Genomic DNA, 18,497 nt, shown 5'->3' on the forward strand with positions numbered 1-18,497 from the left:
TGCTGGGAAGACCTTGGATACATAGCATGAGGGCTGTGCCGTCGACATCACATCAGCTGCTGAAATTCCCGACCTCGGAGGAGATAAAAACCATCCGAGGTGAACAGCTCGCTGCAAGGGAGATGTTCGCGGTCGAGGAAGAGACACCTCAACCCAAAAAATTGGATCAAAATGAAGAAGATTCAACCGGGGGAAAGGACACCAAATAGCAATCAAAGCACACGGGGTTAGACCCGGGATATGAAGAGGATGATTTCAGTGTACCCAGATCATTCGTCATGCCGAATAACTCGGATGCGACCAAGTCAACAGTAGAGGAGTTGGAGCAAATCACCTTGTCCGAATGTCTACCGGACAGAAAGGTATACCTGGGCACGGGGTTAATGCCGATTGTTTCGCATGGTCCCATATAGATATGACAGGTGTGCCACCGGAAGTAACAACTCACAAGCTCAACTTAGACGGGAGGTTTCCCCCGGTGAAGCAGAAGAGAAGTCTCATGGCAGAGGCAAAACACGCCTTCGTAAAGGATGAGGTAACGAAGCTTTTAAAAATAGGCTCTATCCGGGAGGTAAAATATCCAGACTGGCTAGCTAACGTAGTAGTGGTGCCGAAAAAAGGTAATAAATTTCGAATGTGCGTTGATTATAAGGATCTAAACAAAGCATGCCCGAAGGATTCATTTCCGTTGCCTCACATCGATAGAATGATCGATGCGACGGCCGGGCATGAAATGTTAAGTTTTCTCAATGCTTACTCCGGGTATAACCAAATCGGAATGCACCCAGAAGATCAAGAGAAAACATCCTTTATTACCCGATATGGGACTTACTGTTACAATGTCATGCCTTTTGGATTAAAAAATGTCTGTGCAACTTACCAACGCCTAGTTAATGTAATGTTCGAAGAACAAATAGGGAAAACAATAGAAGTTTATATTGACGACGTCAAGTCCTTGGAAACAGAGGACCATTTAAAGCATTTGTAGGAAACCTTCGATGTACTCCGCAAGTACAACATGAAGCTTAACCCGGAAAAATGTGCCTTCGGCGTCCGATCTGGCAAATTTTTGGGTTTCATGGTGTCAAACCGGGGGATTGAAATCAACCCGAACAAGATCAAAGCCATCGAGGATATTGAGGTGGTGAATAACGTCAAAGGAGTGCAAAGGCTCACCGGAAGGATAGCGGCGCTGAGTCGTTTCATATCGAGGTCCTCGGACAAGAGTCACCGCTTTTTCTCCTTACTAAGGAAAAAGAACGACTTCGTTTGGACACCGGAGTGTCAAAGAGCTTTACAAGAATTGAAAAGGTACTTGTCTAGCCCACCGCTATTGCACACACCAAAAGCGGACGAGCAGCTTTTTCTCTACCTTGCTGTCTCCGAGGTAGCGGTAAGTGGTGTTTTGGTCCGAGAGGAATCAGGTACGCAACTCCCTATATATTATGTAAGTAGAACTTTGGGGGCTACGGAGACCCGTTATCCCCACTTGGAAAAGTTGGCATTGGCATTGGTAAGTGCTTCTAGAAAGCTCAAGCTTTACTTTCAATGCCATCCGATATGTGTAGTGACCACTTACCCCCTAAAAATCATCATGCACAAACCGGAGTTATCGGGTAGACTAACTAAATGGGTCGTAGAAATTAGCGGATATGATATCGAATACAAGCCTCGGACGGCCATCAAGTCCCAGATCTTGGCCAATTTTGTGGCGGACTTCACCCCGGCTATGGTCCCCGAGGTTGAGAAAGAACTTCTGTTAATCTCGAGTAAAGCTTCGGGTATTTGGTCGCTGCACACGGACGGAGCCTCAAACCTCAAAGGTTCCGGGCTAGGAATCGTCCTTAGAACCCCGGCCGGGGATGCCGTTCGACAATCCATTAGAACTGTTAAATTGACTAACAATGAAGCCGAGTATGAGGCTATGATTGCCGGTTTGGAATTAGCCCGGAGTATGGGGGCCGAAATAATCGAGGCAAAATGCGATTCTCTTTTGGTCGTTAACCAGGTGAATGGCCTTTTCGAGGTCAAGGATGAACGGATGCAAAGGTATCTGAAAAAAATCCAAGTGATACTACACCGGTTTAAGGAATGGACCATGTAGCATGGAAGGAGCAGAACAGTGAAGCCGATGCATTGGCCAATTTGGGATCCTCAGTCGAAGGGGAAGAAATCAACCCCGGGACTACGGTGCACTTGATGAATTCAGCAATAGAAAACGGACATGCCGAAATAAACTCAATGGGTTTAACTTGGGATTGGCACAACAAATACGTCGACTACTTACGAGATGGGAAGCTCCCGAGTGACCCAAAAGAATCACGGTCACTAAGGACAAAGGCTGCACGTTTCTGCTTGGTAGACGGTCAATTGTATTGACGGTCTTTCTTCGGACCCCTGGCCAAGTGTTTAGGTCCCGGAGAAACGGAGTATGTGATGAGAGAGGTGCACGAGGGGACCTGCGGCAACCACTCCGGTGCTAAAGCCCTGGTCCGGAAGATTATCAGAGCCGGTTATTACTAGAATCGAATGGAGGAAGATTCGAAGAATTTTGTCCGAAGATGCGACGGGTGTAAAAGATATGCCCCAATGATTCATCAGCCCGGAGAATTGCTGCATTCGGTGGTGTCACCTTGGCCTTTCATGAAGTGGGGAATGGACATTGTTGGTCCACTGCCATGGGCACCAGGTAAAGCCCGTTTTATTCTGTTTATGACTGACTATTTCTCCAAATGGGTTGAAGCGCAGGCCTTCAAAAAAATTAGAGAGAAGGAAGTCATTGACTTCATATGGGACCACATCATTTGTCGTTTCGGCATCCCGGCCGAGATAACTTGTAACAATGGTCCTCAATTCGTGGGCAGCAAAGTCAATGATTTTCTCGAAGGGTTGAAGATCAAGAAAATCGTATCAACTCCATACCACCCGTGTGCGAACGGACAGGCGGAATCCACGAATAAAACAATAATTCAAAATCTAAGGAAAAGACTTGAAGCGTCAAAGCATCACTGGAGGGAAATACTACCGGAGGTACTGTGGGCTTACAGAACCACATCGAAATCAAGCACGGGGGAAACACCTTTCTCGTTGGTCTACGGGGCCGAAGCCCTCATTCCCGTAGAAGTTGGTGAACCGAGTCTCCGATTCAGGTATACCACCGAGGAGTCAAACGAGGAGGCCATGGCCGTAAAACTCGATCTCACGGATGAACTTCACGAAAACGCGTTGGTCCGTATTACAGCCCAGAAGCAGAGAATGGAAAGGTACTATAATCGGAGAGCCAATTTTCGACATTTCCAAGTTGGGGACTTGGTGCTTCGAAAAGTTACCTTGAACACTAAGAATCCCAACGAAGGAAAACTAGGTCCGAACTGGGAAGGACCGTACAAGATAACCGAAGTAACGGGCAAAGGATCGTATCAGCTGGAATCCATGGACGGACAACGGTTGCGCAATAACTGGAATGTGGCCCATTTGAAGAGATACTCTAGAATCCACCAGCTCATTTGCAAGTAAAGTTGCATCCATAATTTGTCTTCCCCTTAAAAAAGCCATTTGATGAACATCCACTAGCTTTTCCATGACAGTCTTCATTCTCTCTGTGAGTATCTTGGGTATGATCTTGTAAATGCCCCCTATCAAACTTATAGGTCTGAAATCCTTTAATTTTTCAGCTCCAAACTTCTTAGGGATTAAAGCTATGAAGGTAGCATTAAAGGATTTCTCAAATATCTCATTTTGATGAAAATTGTTGATGGTTTGCATAATGTCACCTTTTAGTATTTCCCAGCAACTCTTATAAAAACACATGAAAAAACCATCAGGACCTGGAGCTTTGTCAACTGCACACTGATTCACTGCTTGCAACACTTCAGATTCTGTAAATGGTCTTTGGATCCATTCTTGTTCCTCTTGTGTTATATTTGGAGAGTCAAGATATTCAAAAGATGGCTTCCATGCTTCAGCCTCTGAGTATAGCTTCTCATAAAAATCAACCATAGCCTCTTTGATCTTTTCAGGTTCTTTTATTTCTTCCCCTCTAATCATCAACCTGTCAATTGTGTAATACCTCTTATGGGCAGTTGCTATCCTTTGAAAAAATCTAGTGTTTCTCTCCCCTTGTTGTAACCATAGAGCTCTAGATTTTTGCCTCCAGCTGGATCCCTCTTTTTTTGCTAGCTCCTCTAATTCCACCAATACAGTAGCCCTTACCATTAATTCTTCCTCATCCAGGACTCTATTTTCTTGTACTAAATCTAAATCTGCCCATTCATTTAACAGACTACTCTTTTTGTTGGCTAGCTCTCCAAACTTCTCTTTGCTCCAGACATTGATTTTGTTTTTCAACATTTTGAGCTTGGTGCTCAACTTGTAATCTGGCCATCCTTCAACTTCAAATTCATTCCACCATTTGTTTATCAGATCAAGAAAACCTTCTTCCTCAAGCCACCAGTTCTCAAATTTGAAGTAAGAATTTTTCCTCTCCCAATTGCCACACTCCACACTCCAGAATTATTGGACTATGGTCAGATCTTGTCATTGGAAGGATTTTCTGCCTAATATTCTTGAAAGCTTCATCCCATTCCATAAAGCATAAAAATCTATCCAATCTAGTAGCACTAACATGATTTAAGCCTCTGAACCAAGTGAAATTGCCTCCATTAAGATGTGGATCATGTAGTTCCACCTCTTCAATCCACCTGGAGAAATCAGACATTATGTTTGTGATCCTATTGCATCCCCTTCTTTCCACCGTAGTTCTGTTAGTGTTAAAATCTCCACAAGTGATGCAAGGACCCCCACATAAATCTCTCATTGCAGGAATTTCCTCCCAGCAATCCAATTTTTCAAATCTTGTGTGGGGAGCATACACATCTGTAAGATACCAACTAAAAGTATGATGAACTGAATCAAATCTATAGGTAATGGAATATTTCCCTATATCCACCAGTTCCCTAGCCCAAAGTCTACTGTCCCACATAATCAGAATACCACCTTTGCTTCCTTCTTCAGCCGGAAGAAAACAAATTTTCATCCATCTACAAGACCATAATTGTTTAGCATATGCTTCCACTTCTTTTCCCAATTTTGTCTCTTGCAAACAAACAACCTCAGCCCTCCACTTCAGCATAAGACTCTTAACAAGCTTCCTTTTAGAGATTTTGTTAAGGCCCCTCACATTCCATGATATCAAACTGACTTTCATTGATAGGTCAAATTTTGAGTTTTCTCCCTGCTTCTGACCCCTTTAACTTCTTCATTTAAATCTGAAGCCAAAATTTTCAGTTCATTCTCCCCGATAGCTCTGCTTTTTGGGGTCTTCACCTTATCCAACTGGTTTTGTTTCTCCAAGAATTCTCTTCTGGCATCGAATTTGGTTAGAAGTGCCATAGCTTCCACCTCGTGGCCTTCAAACGCAGCTACATATATGTTGCCCAATTCCAAAATATTAGAGTTGTGAGCTCGCTCACATTGCCGGTCTCAAGCCCGGATAAAGGAGGAGGGTTGCCGAGGGTCAATCGGAAACAGCCTCCCTACCCAGGTAGGGGTAAGGCTGCGTACATCTTACCCTCCCCAGACCCCACTATTGTGGGATTACACTGGGTAGTGACCAAGACCCAGTTAGAAGCTGCAGTCTAAATCGCCCGACCACTCTGGCTCTGAACAGCTACTGGTTCCACTTCATGAATTTTTCGTATCTGCATGTCTTGGTCGATAGGTGTTGATTGGCTTTCTCTGTTGCAGAGATTTATCATCAGTGCATGACAAATATTATTAGCATCTTCCTTCGCTCTCATTGCCCCGCTTGATTGTATGGAATTCCTTCTTGGTTTCCTCTAGTCGTGTTGACTGTATCTTGTGAGGTTTCTGATCTTTCCTCCCACTGTTTAAAAGACTCAAGAAATTTGGTTGCCATGTCTTTTAGGGCTTTAAGTGATTCATCCACTTCTAGCCTCACATGCTTGTCACGTGCCTCATTTAATGAAGAGGCTGAAAGCTCGCCTATTTCAATTGAGAATTGGCCCATATTAGTTTGGCCCAAACCACTTCCGTCCCCTTCAAATAAATTGTTGAAGTCCATATTGCTTATGAACCGGCCCAAGCTTTGTTCAGATTGTGGATCACGTGGAAACTCACGTGCTGGGACCACATAATCTTTAAAAGCCAGGTTGTTATGCTCCGGTTCTTTACCCTTTGTGGATTTCATCGATATCAGACTTGGTCCCTTTCCAATTCTTCGATACGAAATCTTACCGGCAATTCTGACCATATATGGACTTTGAAGAAAAGCCCTCCATTCTCGATAGTTACTTCCTGTAACACCTCGTACCATTAAACTAGATTACGTTCATGATTTGAGATTTAGAAGACCAGATGAGAAGTGTGGGAAATAAATTTGTCTCAGTTCAGCAAAGTTCCATTTATACTACCAGTTATACGGATCTTATGTTATTATGTGGGCCGTATAACCAGTCCGTGTTACGCAGGAGGAAAAATTCTAATTTCTGCCAAGTTGTGAGATTCTTCTATACGGACCGTATTTCAGTTCGTGGAACTCAATTGGGAAATTCCAATTTTTGGGATTTTAATCATGGTCAAATACGGCCGAGTTATACAGACCGTATAAGTTGACCATATAAATTCCCGACACAGTTAAGTACAAATACGTCATGTTCAGTTCTTTTTCCACTTTTCACATTCTCCAAGCCCTAGAACGAAGGTTTTCTTCTCCCAACAATCCAAAATAACAAGGTAAGCCTATTCCAACCATTCCAAGTGAATTCTAACATGTATCCATGAGTTCTAAGTAAGAGTTCATCATTCTTAACCTAGGGTTTTCAAGAAAACCCATCCAAGGCTCAAGGTTTAACCTTTTGGAATTCTACTACAAGTTTTGGAGCATTACCTGGTATGTAGGGTTTCTATCCACGTGTGGGAACATCTTTGTTCTTCTCCACGCCACGTTCTTCCATGGTTATATAAGTTACACCAAAACTAGGGTTTTAGCCATGTTCATGATACCCCTAAGTGCTTGTACCATGATATACTATTTTTGTATGATTACTTCGTTATTGTGTTCTTGATAGTCCCTTTTGGTTATTGAGAATCTGTCCGTAATCCATGAGAACCCATACTTTGCATTCCATGGGTTCTTACATGCAAGTTATGAAATATTATGGTTATCTTCATGAAAATCCTACATGGTTCCATGGTTTCATACAAGTTATATATATATATTACCTTCATGTTATAATACAAGCAAGTTATATAATTCATGGGTTACTAAGCCAATTATATCTATGTTCATGAAATTTGGGAGTTGCACAAATTACCGAGAAGGTTTCATACCTGAAACTACGCATGCCAACGTAGGATAAGGATCGCTCCGCCCAGTAGGATGATTCCTTCATATTTTCCCCATTGAGGGATTTGGATCCATTCATGTTCATGTTCATGTCTTGTACCCCAACAAGGTACAAGATGGCTTAGCTGGTCGGGCAAAGATCAGATGCCATGTACTAACATGGTAGTTACATGTCGGTTATACTAATGCTCTCCCACAGATACTTTTCTCCTGTTTTATATATATATATATATATATATATATATATATATGTATGTATGTATTTACGTTCATGCTCATGATCAGGTTTCAGTTTCAGTTTCAGCCCTTACCATGTTATTTCATGGCACATGTCTATTTCATTTAGTTGCTTTACATACCAGTACATTCAATGTGCTGACATCCCTTTTTATTGTCCGGGGGGCCTGCAATTCACGATGCAGGTACGGATATACAGGACGACGCATCTACTCAGTAGGACAGCATTCGTATCAACTTTTGGGTGAGCCCCATTCTCTTCGGGTTTAGTCCGTTATTTACTTTCATGATTCGTTATTCATTAAAGGTATGCTGGGGGCCTTGTCCCAGCAAGTATGTTTAGCAGACTCACGTTCATGTTAGAGGTTTCATATACTATGCAGTCAGTTGTGTCAGATTCTTAGAGTTGAGTAGCCACCTTTGGCTCGGTTTTGATATTTCTGCATTCATGATTTAAACAAGTGTTTTATTTAATATTATGACTATTCTTGTTTTATAAAGGCTCATCATGTTCTCATGTTATATTTCGCTCATGTATGCTTCATGATGATTCAGCAAGCCATGTGGTTCGCTCGGTTACATGCAGGCACCGAGTGCCGTGTTTCGCCCAGGCCATGGTTCGGGGCGTGACACTTCCTTCGGGATAGATGACCGTCTCCATGAATTTTGATTCTGGCCCATTTGAGATGATTTCTCAGTTGCGTTTCTTCTTCTATTTCTAACCATCCACTGCAAAAATCTCCGATGGCCTTGAAATTCTTTTTGCGACCAAAGATGCGGAGGAAGACCAACAATTCTAGCCCATGTTGAGTTAATATTTGCTTTTTCTTCGACGGCTCCAACTGTGGGGCTCCACCACTGGAACCTGCTGCGTAGATGCTTCCATAACCATTCTCCAATCATCACTTGTTCAACCGCAGCTTTAGAAGCAAACTCAAAAACGAAGAGGCTATTTCCCATTTCATAGATATTCAGCCCAAAGATTTTCCTCCAAAGGTAAGAAGACCATCTTCTAATCTCTGAGAGAGTTGGAGTTTCAACAGCCTTGAAGTTGCCGACCAGACTCCTATAAATAACTTCATTTTGGTTGTTGGGGTCGTCTTTAATGCAAATTACTCCTCCCTTCACTGAAACGTCTGCATTAAATGAGGTTTCCCCTCTGTTGGACCATTTAATACTTCGAAGGGCTTCAGAATAAGGAATGTTCTTGTCAGCCAGCCTTGGTTCCATTTTATCTTTTTCATTCCTGTGGGAGTTAACAAACCTTTCCAACTTTTCTGCAATGAAGCTCCAACCTGAGTTGAAGAATAACTCAGGAATTATCAACACCGATCTCCTTCTGCCATTCAGATTAATGATGCTAATATATCTGCCAAACTTGTTGAAATTCCTTGCACAATAAGTTTCAGAGAAACTTCCTCTCCTCTTCCACCTTCTCACTGATCTTCCCTTTGATAAAGAAGCTTCTTTCAATCTTTGGATCAACCATATCATCGTCCTTCTGGTAAACTGAGTTCTTGTGTTGGAGTTCCTACTCCTTTCAGTCCATTCGTACCAGTCCCCCCCTACATCTGAATCTCGTGAAACATCAAAAGATTTGAAACCAACAGCAAAATAAATGATATCGTCTGCCATCAAAACTGGAGGAAGTGGGTGTCAAAAGAAAGAGGAGAGAGAGAAAGAGAAGAGAAGGGAGGAGAGAGGGAAAGAAAGAGAAGAAGAAAGGTTGAATCCGGTGATCAGAAGGATCACCGGAAGGGGAGCAGGTATCAAGAAGGGAACTAGGTCATATTCTTAGGGAATATGCCTGGGAGAGTTTGAAATAGGAGAGAGAAAAATTACTTTTTCCACTTATTCCTATTTTCATTTTTCCTACTCAAACACTTCAGGATATATTATGGGCATGTGTCATAGACTTTGGTCGCAATTGGGATGAGCATCTACGATTAATAATGTTTGCTTATAGCAATACCTTTAAAGTGAGCATCAAAATGGCTCCATTGGAACTTTGGAGTATTATATGGGTGTCAGTGTAGATCGTCCATTGGATAGTTTGAAACGCGGGAGACAAATTTCTTGGCTTGAATCTAGTACAAGAATCATTGGAGAAAGTTAGACATATTCAAGAGAGGCTTAGAATGACTCGAAGTAGCGAAAAGTCCTATTCTGACAAAAGGCACTGAGAGGTCGAGTTCATGGTTGGCAACTATGTGCTTTTGAAGATTTATCGATGAAAGAAGTAATAAGGTTTGGTAAGAATGGTAAGTTGAGTCTGTGGTTGAGCCTTATGAAATACTCAAGAGGATTGAAACGTGGCCTATCAACTTGCCTTGCCACTAGAGTTGTAATTCGTGCATCCTATCATCCATGTATTGATCCTACTAAAATATGCGTGTGAGCCTTCGCATGTGGTTCCATCTCTGACTGTGGAACTTGATGATAAACTATAATGGGAAAAGACATAAATTAACCCTTAAACTATACCCCAAAAGTCATTTTCACACTTAAACTATCTTGGCAACCCATTACACACCTAATATATGAAAAAGTGATATTTTTTACTCCCTGATACAATATGACCAGTTGCACTAAGGGAGAGTGTACACACTCTCTCCCCACATCAATGCCACATCAGTCCACATCAGTGCCACGTCAAAAAATCCTCTAATTTTTAATTTTATATTTTTTTCCCTCCCCCACCCTCCTTTTCTTCTTCATCCCTACTCCCTTTCTTATTGCATAACCACCATTGTTTCCAATGAGCTTTAATATTTTTCGGTGAATTTCAATATTTTCCGGTGAGCTTTCATTTTTTCCGATCTTCTTCATTTTCCCGTCACCAAATTTGCATCTAATCTACCTATAAAATAATAATGAGCTTCAATATTTTCCGGTGAGCTTCAATATTTTCCGATCTTCTTCATTTCCGGTCACCAAATTTGCATCTAATCTATCTATAAAATAAAATGGGAAATATTGAAGAAATTTGCATCAAATGGGAAATTTTCCGGTCACGAACTGCCCATTCAAATTGCACGGACTGCCCTTCAAATGGAAGTGAAGAAATTGCACGCACTGCCCTTCAAATGGCAGTGAAGAAATTGCACAGACAGCCCTTCAATGGGCAACAATGAAAAAATTGCATGAACTGCCCTTTGGGGGTTGGTGGGAAGGTGGAGGAGAAGGGGGTGGGTGGGGTTAGGGGTGGCGGGAATGTGGAGGAGAAGGGCGAGGGGTTGGGGGGGATGGTAATAAAGAAGAAGAAGTTGCAAAAAAAAAAAATTATAATAATTTAAAAAAAAAAAAAAAAAAATTGACCTCACTCTCTTATTATTTAAATATAAATTTTATTTATGCCACATCAGCTTTGGAGGGGTAAAAAATATCACTTTTAAATATATTAAGTGTGTAAAGGATCGTCAGGATAGTTTAAGTGTGAAAATGACTTTTGGGTTATAGTTTAAGGGTTAATTTATGTCTTTTCCCAAACTATAATATGAAGCAGTTCCTATGGCCATACTTGACAGGCAAGTTCACAAATTCAGAACAGATAGAGCTTGTTTCCGCCAGCAATGTTGCAATGAAGAGACAATTGGGATAGTTGCGAAGGACATGAAAACAAAATATCCTCACCTATTCCAAAACACAATTATTCGAGGATGAATGTTTTTAAGTGGGGAGAATGTAGCGCCCTACAATTTTTTTGACTTGTTTAACCTTAATACATGCTTAATTACATGCTAAATGATGGAAATATGCATAGTTGACATCATATGATGTGGAATAAGTTGAGATGATTATATATGTGCTGGAAATGATCTGGATTGTAATGGTGTGGTATTGTAGTAAAAAGGGAGAACAATTTTTGGAGTTGGAGATGAAAATCACTCCGTACTTGGGCGTCGCGAAGGTGTCGCGTCAAGGTCATTTTTTGACTGGACAATTTCACGATATAGCACAAGTAATGTATGAAGCGTGATAATGACCAAAGCTCCAAAAAGGCAAGGCAAGGCATCGCAGTGGAAGAGAACTGCGTGGGTAACACAAACGCCAAATATGAATGCCAGACAGGGGCAAGTAATGGCCTCACATCGCACAAGCAATCCAAGTAATGAATGTGATAGCTCTGCATCGCGCGACTATCGTGTCAGACGGAATTTAGGTAGGGGCTGGCCACGGACGAGACGAGACAGTACATTAAGTCCCAAACACGTGATTATTGCATAAGCCTTTCCTGGTGGTAGGCCATTAAGACACACGTTGAGTGAGTATTGCGCGAAGTCCTTAGATGGCTAGCTCTATAAATAACCAAAGAGGGATTTCTTGCTCCAAAAACAAGACTAAGAGCTAGGGCGTACTGTTCTGAGAGCAAGTTCTCCCAAGATCAATTTCAACCACCCAAGTAAGTATATTTATAAGGATTGGGTGCACTTATGATTCTTAAATGCTAGCCTAACAACCCTTAAATATTGAATTAGTCTAGAATCTTGAATCTCCCATGAAATCTTCCAAAACAAAAAAACTTGAGTTGGACATCAAAAAAGCACTTTTATCCCTGGTAACTCATTTATGTCGTATAATGAGCATGGGTAGAGCATCTACAGGCTACATTTATGATCGTATTGATGTTTGGGATGAGCCCTAATTTGAGGGACAATAATCGTGGTTTTTGGGGATCAGTAACATCGCGAATAGTAGTTGGGTGAACTAATTGGTCTTATAAGACCACAAACGACTTAAATAGTTTTTTGGGTGAACTGAGAATGGCATGGGTGAATCTAGATTTTCACCCTACACTAAAAGTTGGAATTTGGGTGGCTTAGGGCCAATACCCAAAGTGTTGATTTGGATGAATCGGTATGTGAATTGACGCGTTTAAGTTATAATTAATGTCGACTGACTTGTTTGGAACGTGTACTGATTTCCTATTAGTTGTCATGTCTTCTTCATTTCCGTATTTCCTTTCTCAAACTGCTTTGAAATGTTTTACCTGAGCCGAGGGTCTATTGGAAATAACCTCTCTAACTCCACGAGGAAGGGGTAAGGTCAACATACACTCTACACTTCCTAGACCCCACTAGTGGGATTACACTGAGTATGACGGTACGGAGCTGCATGAAGTCTCATTTGCATGTGCTTGCTGGTACGAGGATGCTTAGATCCTCATTATGTGCTAATATTGTGTATGTTGCAATAAGTGTTGGTTCTCCTAATGTGGGAATTTTGGCATCGGTTGCCGTCCATGTGACCCATATTTCGGGGCGTGACAAATGGTATCATGGTCTAAAGGCATACGATTAGTATTTCTTGTCCTTACCATACGAGTTACCTTTCTGCCCCATAAAGATCCATATGAACAGCATCATGTTCCAACTGATACTAATTGAACTGATGTTCCAGTTTGCATTTGTATCCGATGAGTTTCCATAATACACACAAATACTGACCAGAAACTTCAGGAATAACTAAACTGAATTGGGGTGTTGTAATGTAAGTCGATATTTGATTAACTCTTTCTCGAATCTTTACAGGGCACAAATAACATTGACAATTATACTCAATTTTACTTGGATTCTAGAGTCAAATCACATATCAAAATTATCACGGGGGACAGTTAACGTTAACGTAAAGGAAAATCTAACTTCCATTTGATAGTCATCGAACAAACTGCAATAACTGTGGACAGAATGTAATTTTGGAAAGCTTCTTTGCAGAAAACAGAACAAGGAAAAAAAGAATTCAGTAACTGAACTTGCCCTTCAGTGCAACACCACACTGGTAGTTCTCTTTTCTGGAACCATCTTTAGCCACTCCCATATCATTAGTAGCAATACCAGTAACCTCGTTATGTTCGTTGCATAAAATCTGAAACTTTTCCACCTTAGCAAGCAAAAACTAAGCAAATAATGAAATAATCCAGAAAAATGAGGGTAGTACCTCACTAGCAGCAAAACCTGGGTATATTTCAACTCCTAGTTCTTCAGCTTTCTGCCCCAGCCAACGAACCAACTGACTCAAACTGCATTACCATGATTGTAATGATATATAAGATATACAGAAAAGTCATAACTATATCAGTAAAATGCGCGTTCCATTAAAGAAGAAAACCATGCACATTTCTGTCTGTATGATGATACCAGTGTGGGTATGGACCACAGAGTCTGTAAGTGGGGATCCCCATCTAGTGTTTTAACTCTTACATATTTGCAAGGAAACTGAACTCGCTTCCCTCTTCACATACAAGGAAACACCCATCAAGCACCAGTCAAGGCCAAAATGGACCAAGTTAACCATTGGACTAATTCCTTACCCCTCCAACTATGTTACCCCACTTAATCAATGAGTATGTGAATATGCCCTGGCCCAGCAATCATTCGCTATAAGTTGAAGCTTCATGGTTAGTAAAACAAAATAGGAGTGTAGTAGGCGTTTGGACATGAATTGAGTAATATTTGAAAAAAAGTACTCCCTCCATCCCAATTTATATGAGGGTGTTTGACTAGGCACGATGTATAAGAAAGAAAAGAAGACTTTTGAATTTTGTGGTCTTTTTCGATAAGGTAAGATATAATTTAAAAGTGTACCAGAAGGAATTGAACTTGCGACACTGGAGAGGAAACATGAGTTTTGAATCTTGTGGTCTAAAACAAGCCAAAGAAATTTTTGTGGCCAGAAATCATTTCATTAAGGGTAAAATGGGAATTTTAGAGTTAAATTGTTGCTAAATATAGAAAGCTGTCATTCTTTTTGGAACTGACTAAAAAGGAAAAAATGTCATATCAATTGGGACGGAGGGAGTAGTATTTAAAGTTAAGTTAAAAAAAGGTATTTGGAATTTATTTATTTTTTGATAGGGTAAAAGTTTTATTAACATAAAAGGTATTTGGAAGTTGAAGTTGTGTTTGGACATGCATTTCACTTGAAAATATATTGAAGTTTTGTGAGGGAAGACTTTTTTTATAACCAATGTATAACAAATAGGCTTTTGAAAAAGAAAAAAAAAACTTGAAGAAAAGCAAAAGAAATTTCATGTCCAAAGGGTCCTAAGAAGGAAACAAATATTCCTTTCGTCCCAATTTGTTTGATACTTTTCACTTTTCGAGATTCAAACTTCTTAATTTTGACTGTGCGTTTGACCTAGAATCTTTAAATTTTTCGAAATAAAACTTACTTATTTGGAAACTACGTAAAAAGTATTATAAGTCACCATAGTTAATAATTTAAAGTATTTGAAAGACATGAAAAAATTACGGTCAAAGAACAACTCATTTGACTCTCGAAAAGCGAAAAGTGTCAAACAAATTCGGACGGAGGGAGTAACTTGTAGGTCGAATGTACATCCACGGCATACTTTGCTTCTTCTCAATTTTCAAAAAGCACCACCATTCAGTCCCTACACATTTCCATATCTCAAAACTGTCCCTGATACGTCCGAAAAATAGTCAATCGAGAACTTGTGGCCAATCTTTTTTCTTTTTTTGTCTTTTGATACCATGGTGTCTGGGTCAGCTTGCGTGTGCACATTGACTAATTCCACGAGGCACCTGTTACCTCTCACCAACAAAGGGGATACTCTATGCACCAAGGTTTGGATAGATAGGAAGGGGCTTGTGGCCTAATTTAATTACCATAGGAAGGGGCTTGTGGCCTAATTTTATGACCAACTTTACTCTTAACCATTTTCAAACACATCCAACTTCTCTTTCACCCACTAGCAGAGCTCCTTCAACATTACCAAGACCTTATTGCTGCCTTTGCTCCTTTTCTTTTGGTTTATGTCACTTTAAAAAAAAAAAAAAAAAAAGGCTCTTCATTTTCCACCCCTGTTGATCAATAACAGTGCGGAAACTACATTGATGTTCTCTAATTATATCAGTACTAAAACAGTCAACCCTGCACGCACCAAAGCCATGGCCTCGCATGCACAAAATCGCAACTAAAACAGAACCTAATAGCTGTTGAAAACCTAGACAGCGATGCATAGCACACAGTGATACAGGAACACATAAAACACCATGCCTTGATTCTCAATCTGGTCATTGAGAATCCTATAAGACTTCTGGTTGTTTTCTTCAATATCCTAAGTATTGGACATCAAAAACTAAATGTTAATTGGCTGATATTGCATTACCCATGCAGCAAGAAGTTTGATTATGGATACCCCTTCCAAGGGAATTTACATAGTGATTTACAAGGATTTTTTGAGAAAAAGTTCTATATAAAAAATAAAAAAAAAAGGTATTTTATAGTAGATCAATCTTCTTTTTCTCATGCAACCGAGCACGTCTTATTCAGTCTACACTTTTTCTTTAATCAGATTATTTTGTCCACCGTCCTTGTACAAGTTCTTCTTTGTACAATAAAATATTCTTCTATCTCGCAGTTCCATTAGTTTTTGTCACTTTTCACTGGATATTCTGTCGTACTTATCCAATTCTGCCTCTAAAAAATTGCTCAAATACCTTTCATGCATCTAGATTAATATGAAGTGAATACATTAGTACGATATTTTGGAATAATAAGGATCATCTGCAAGAGGCAATTTAAGAATCTTTTCTCCAAAAGCCCCCTCCACCAGACACCAAAACAAAAAAGGAATAATACTAATCAATAAAGAGAGAAACCAAGACTGGCAATTTGAGGCAAAGGAGTAATATCTTTACATGCACACTTGAATCCAAATGTTTCAAAGTAAATATAAAAGTACCTTATGACATAGTTACCATTATTATCAAATGGGCTTGGAAGTGAAAAGGTATGATTTTTGGAAAGCAGCCAAAAATTATCAGAAGTAACAGGGACATCAACTGGAGCCTGCAATCAGAAACAGAGCTTTAGCAAATGATGGGATTACACAAAGACCAAATTGTTATTTGCAACTTCATGTTCAAAATATAGAAGTAAATACAGACCACTTTATCTCACTCCTAACTTGATATTAATTTTAGTTCTGAATTAGCTATTTGAATGGCAAAATCATTGGTCTTAATATAGAGAAATCATATGCATAAATAATCATATGAACTATGTATGTCAAGAAAGAAAGAGCCTTTTGGCTGCCTAAATAACCAATCATTGAAGGCTAATCAAGTAACACGTCTGGAAACCTTACCAACTTCCTTTCATAGCAAGGTGAAGTGAAGAAAATGGATGAAACTGAATTAAAATAAGGGAGTGTTCGGTATGGAGGAAAACATTTTCCCATTTTCTCATGTTCGGTTGGTCAAAAATTTTGGAAAACATTTTCGGTAGGAAAACAAGTTCCTTAAAAATGAGGAAAATGAGTTCCCTAGTGGAAGGAGGGACAACAAGTTCCACAAGTTGCATTCCACATTGATTGTGATCTACCCACCCTCCAACACCCCTCTTCACCCCCAAACCCGTAGCCCCCATCCCCACCACCCCACCACTCACGCCACATCTCATAGTGTTTGTCTAGATTATGTACAAATGCTTTTAGGATAATGTGCTTTTGCTTACATACCGAACACAAAAAAATAAGTAAGAAACTCACTTATTTTCCGAGAAAACATTTTCCTTCATACCGAACACACCCTAAATGCAGCAGAATTTGTATACTCCCTCTGTTTCAAAATGTTTGCCTGGGCACGGAGTTTAAGAAAGCAAAGAAAACTTTTGAATCTTGTTGTTAACTGAAGATATATCAAATGTACCAAAATGTCCTTTAATCTTGTGGTCTTAAACATATCATGTGGAGAATTGAAATTAAAGAGTTGTCAAAAAAAGGAAAGAGTAATTCTTTTTTAAACAGACTGAAAAAGAAAGCTAGACAACATTTTAAAACCGAGGAAGTGCATGATTAGCATGTATATAGGTAGAATGAAGTAGTACCTCTTCCTGTTTCCAGTGGGGAAAGAGTTCATCAAGTGCCCGTGGCTCAAATACATTTCCTGACAGGATATGAGCACCTGTACAATCCAATCCAATACAATCAATAAAAAAAGCAGCCCGATACACTAAGCTCCCGCTATGCGTGGGTCCGAAAAAGGGGCCGCACCACACGCAGTCTAACCTGCAAGAGACTGTTTTCACAGCTTGAACCCCTAATCTCCTAGTCACGTGATAGCAACTTGACCAGTTACGCCAAGGCTCTCAATCCAATCAATAATCGAATTAATAACATTAAGAAAAAGGATTTTAACATACCAACTTCAGCTCCTTTCTCTACAACACAAACTGATAAGTCAGCATCCTTTTGTTGGCACAATTGTTTGACCCTAATAGCTGCTGATAAACCTGCTGGTCCACCTCCAACTATCACCACATCATAATTAATTGCTTCTCTATATGTATCTGTTGATGATGATGATTCACTACTACTATGACTCCTTGAATATTTACCCAAAACCAAATTTGCTGATTTATACAAGGTTGACTCAGATAAAAGGGGTATCAATCTTGATTTTGAGCAAGAATTTATCAACTTATACATGATGAACAAGACTGGTCCGATGATTTCAATAATCACAATGATACGAGGGAAGATATCTATGCTTGAGTGGAAATATACTTCATGCTTTAGGGATGGTACATAACTGTTAAGAGCTGAGTAACAGTTATAAGTTTAAGTTCCTTTATATACGAATAAGTCCCATTTGGGTTTTAAGTACAACTTTGGGTATTTACATATGTGACCCCATAATTGTTTAGCTTTATTACCTTAGTCCAACATAGTAATTACACTTTGTCAGTAGCTAATTCCTATTTTGCCCCAAAAGAATAGGATATATCTCTGTAATCGATTATTGTTCACTATCAATGAAAAGTATCTCTATTTTGTTGCCTTAATTTCCTTAGCTTGTAGCTGTAATTTTCTCTTTTCTTCCTGTATTTCTGGTCATGCAACAGTGGTATCAGAGCATTTTCTTGGCTC

The 18,497-nt window shown here is 40.0% G+C and overlaps 1 protein-coding gene across 4 annotated transcripts in view; it reads right to left on the minus strand.

The window, feature by feature from the left end:
- Nucleotides 1-18,168, minus strand: part of LOC132636039 (electron transfer flavoprotein-ubiquinone oxidoreductase, mitochondrial) — a 42,809-nt gene extending 24,641 nt beyond the window's left edge. For 3 of the 4 annotated variants that reach the window (XM_060352698.1, XM_060352696.1, XM_060352699.1), the window contains exons 1-5: nucleotides 17,771-18,168; nucleotides 17,456-17,532; nucleotides 16,311-16,417; nucleotides 13,541-13,622; nucleotides 13,351-13,468 (exon numbers count right to left, since the gene is read on the minus strand). In XM_060352698.1, coding sequence (XP_060208681.1) covers nucleotides 13,351-13,468; nucleotides 13,541-13,622; nucleotides 16,311-16,417; nucleotides 17,456-17,532; nucleotides 17,771-18,056 — 670 coding nt within the window. In that variant the 5' untranslated portion in view covers nucleotides 18,057-18,168. The remainder of the gene's footprint in view (nucleotides 1-13,350; nucleotides 13,469-13,540; nucleotides 13,623-16,310; nucleotides 16,418-17,455; nucleotides 17,533-17,770) is intronic. The other variant, XM_060352697.1, reaches the window with a different exon arrangement.
- Between the last annotated feature and the right edge of the window lie 329 nt (nucleotides 18,169-18,497).

The sequence above is a fragment of the Lycium barbarum genome, chromosome 4, assembly GCF_019175385.1.
Source record: "Lycium barbarum isolate Lr01 chromosome 4, ASM1917538v2, whole genome shotgun sequence".
Classification (NCBI taxonomy): domain Eukaryota; kingdom Viridiplantae; phylum Streptophyta; class Magnoliopsida; order Solanales; family Solanaceae; genus Lycium; species Lycium barbarum.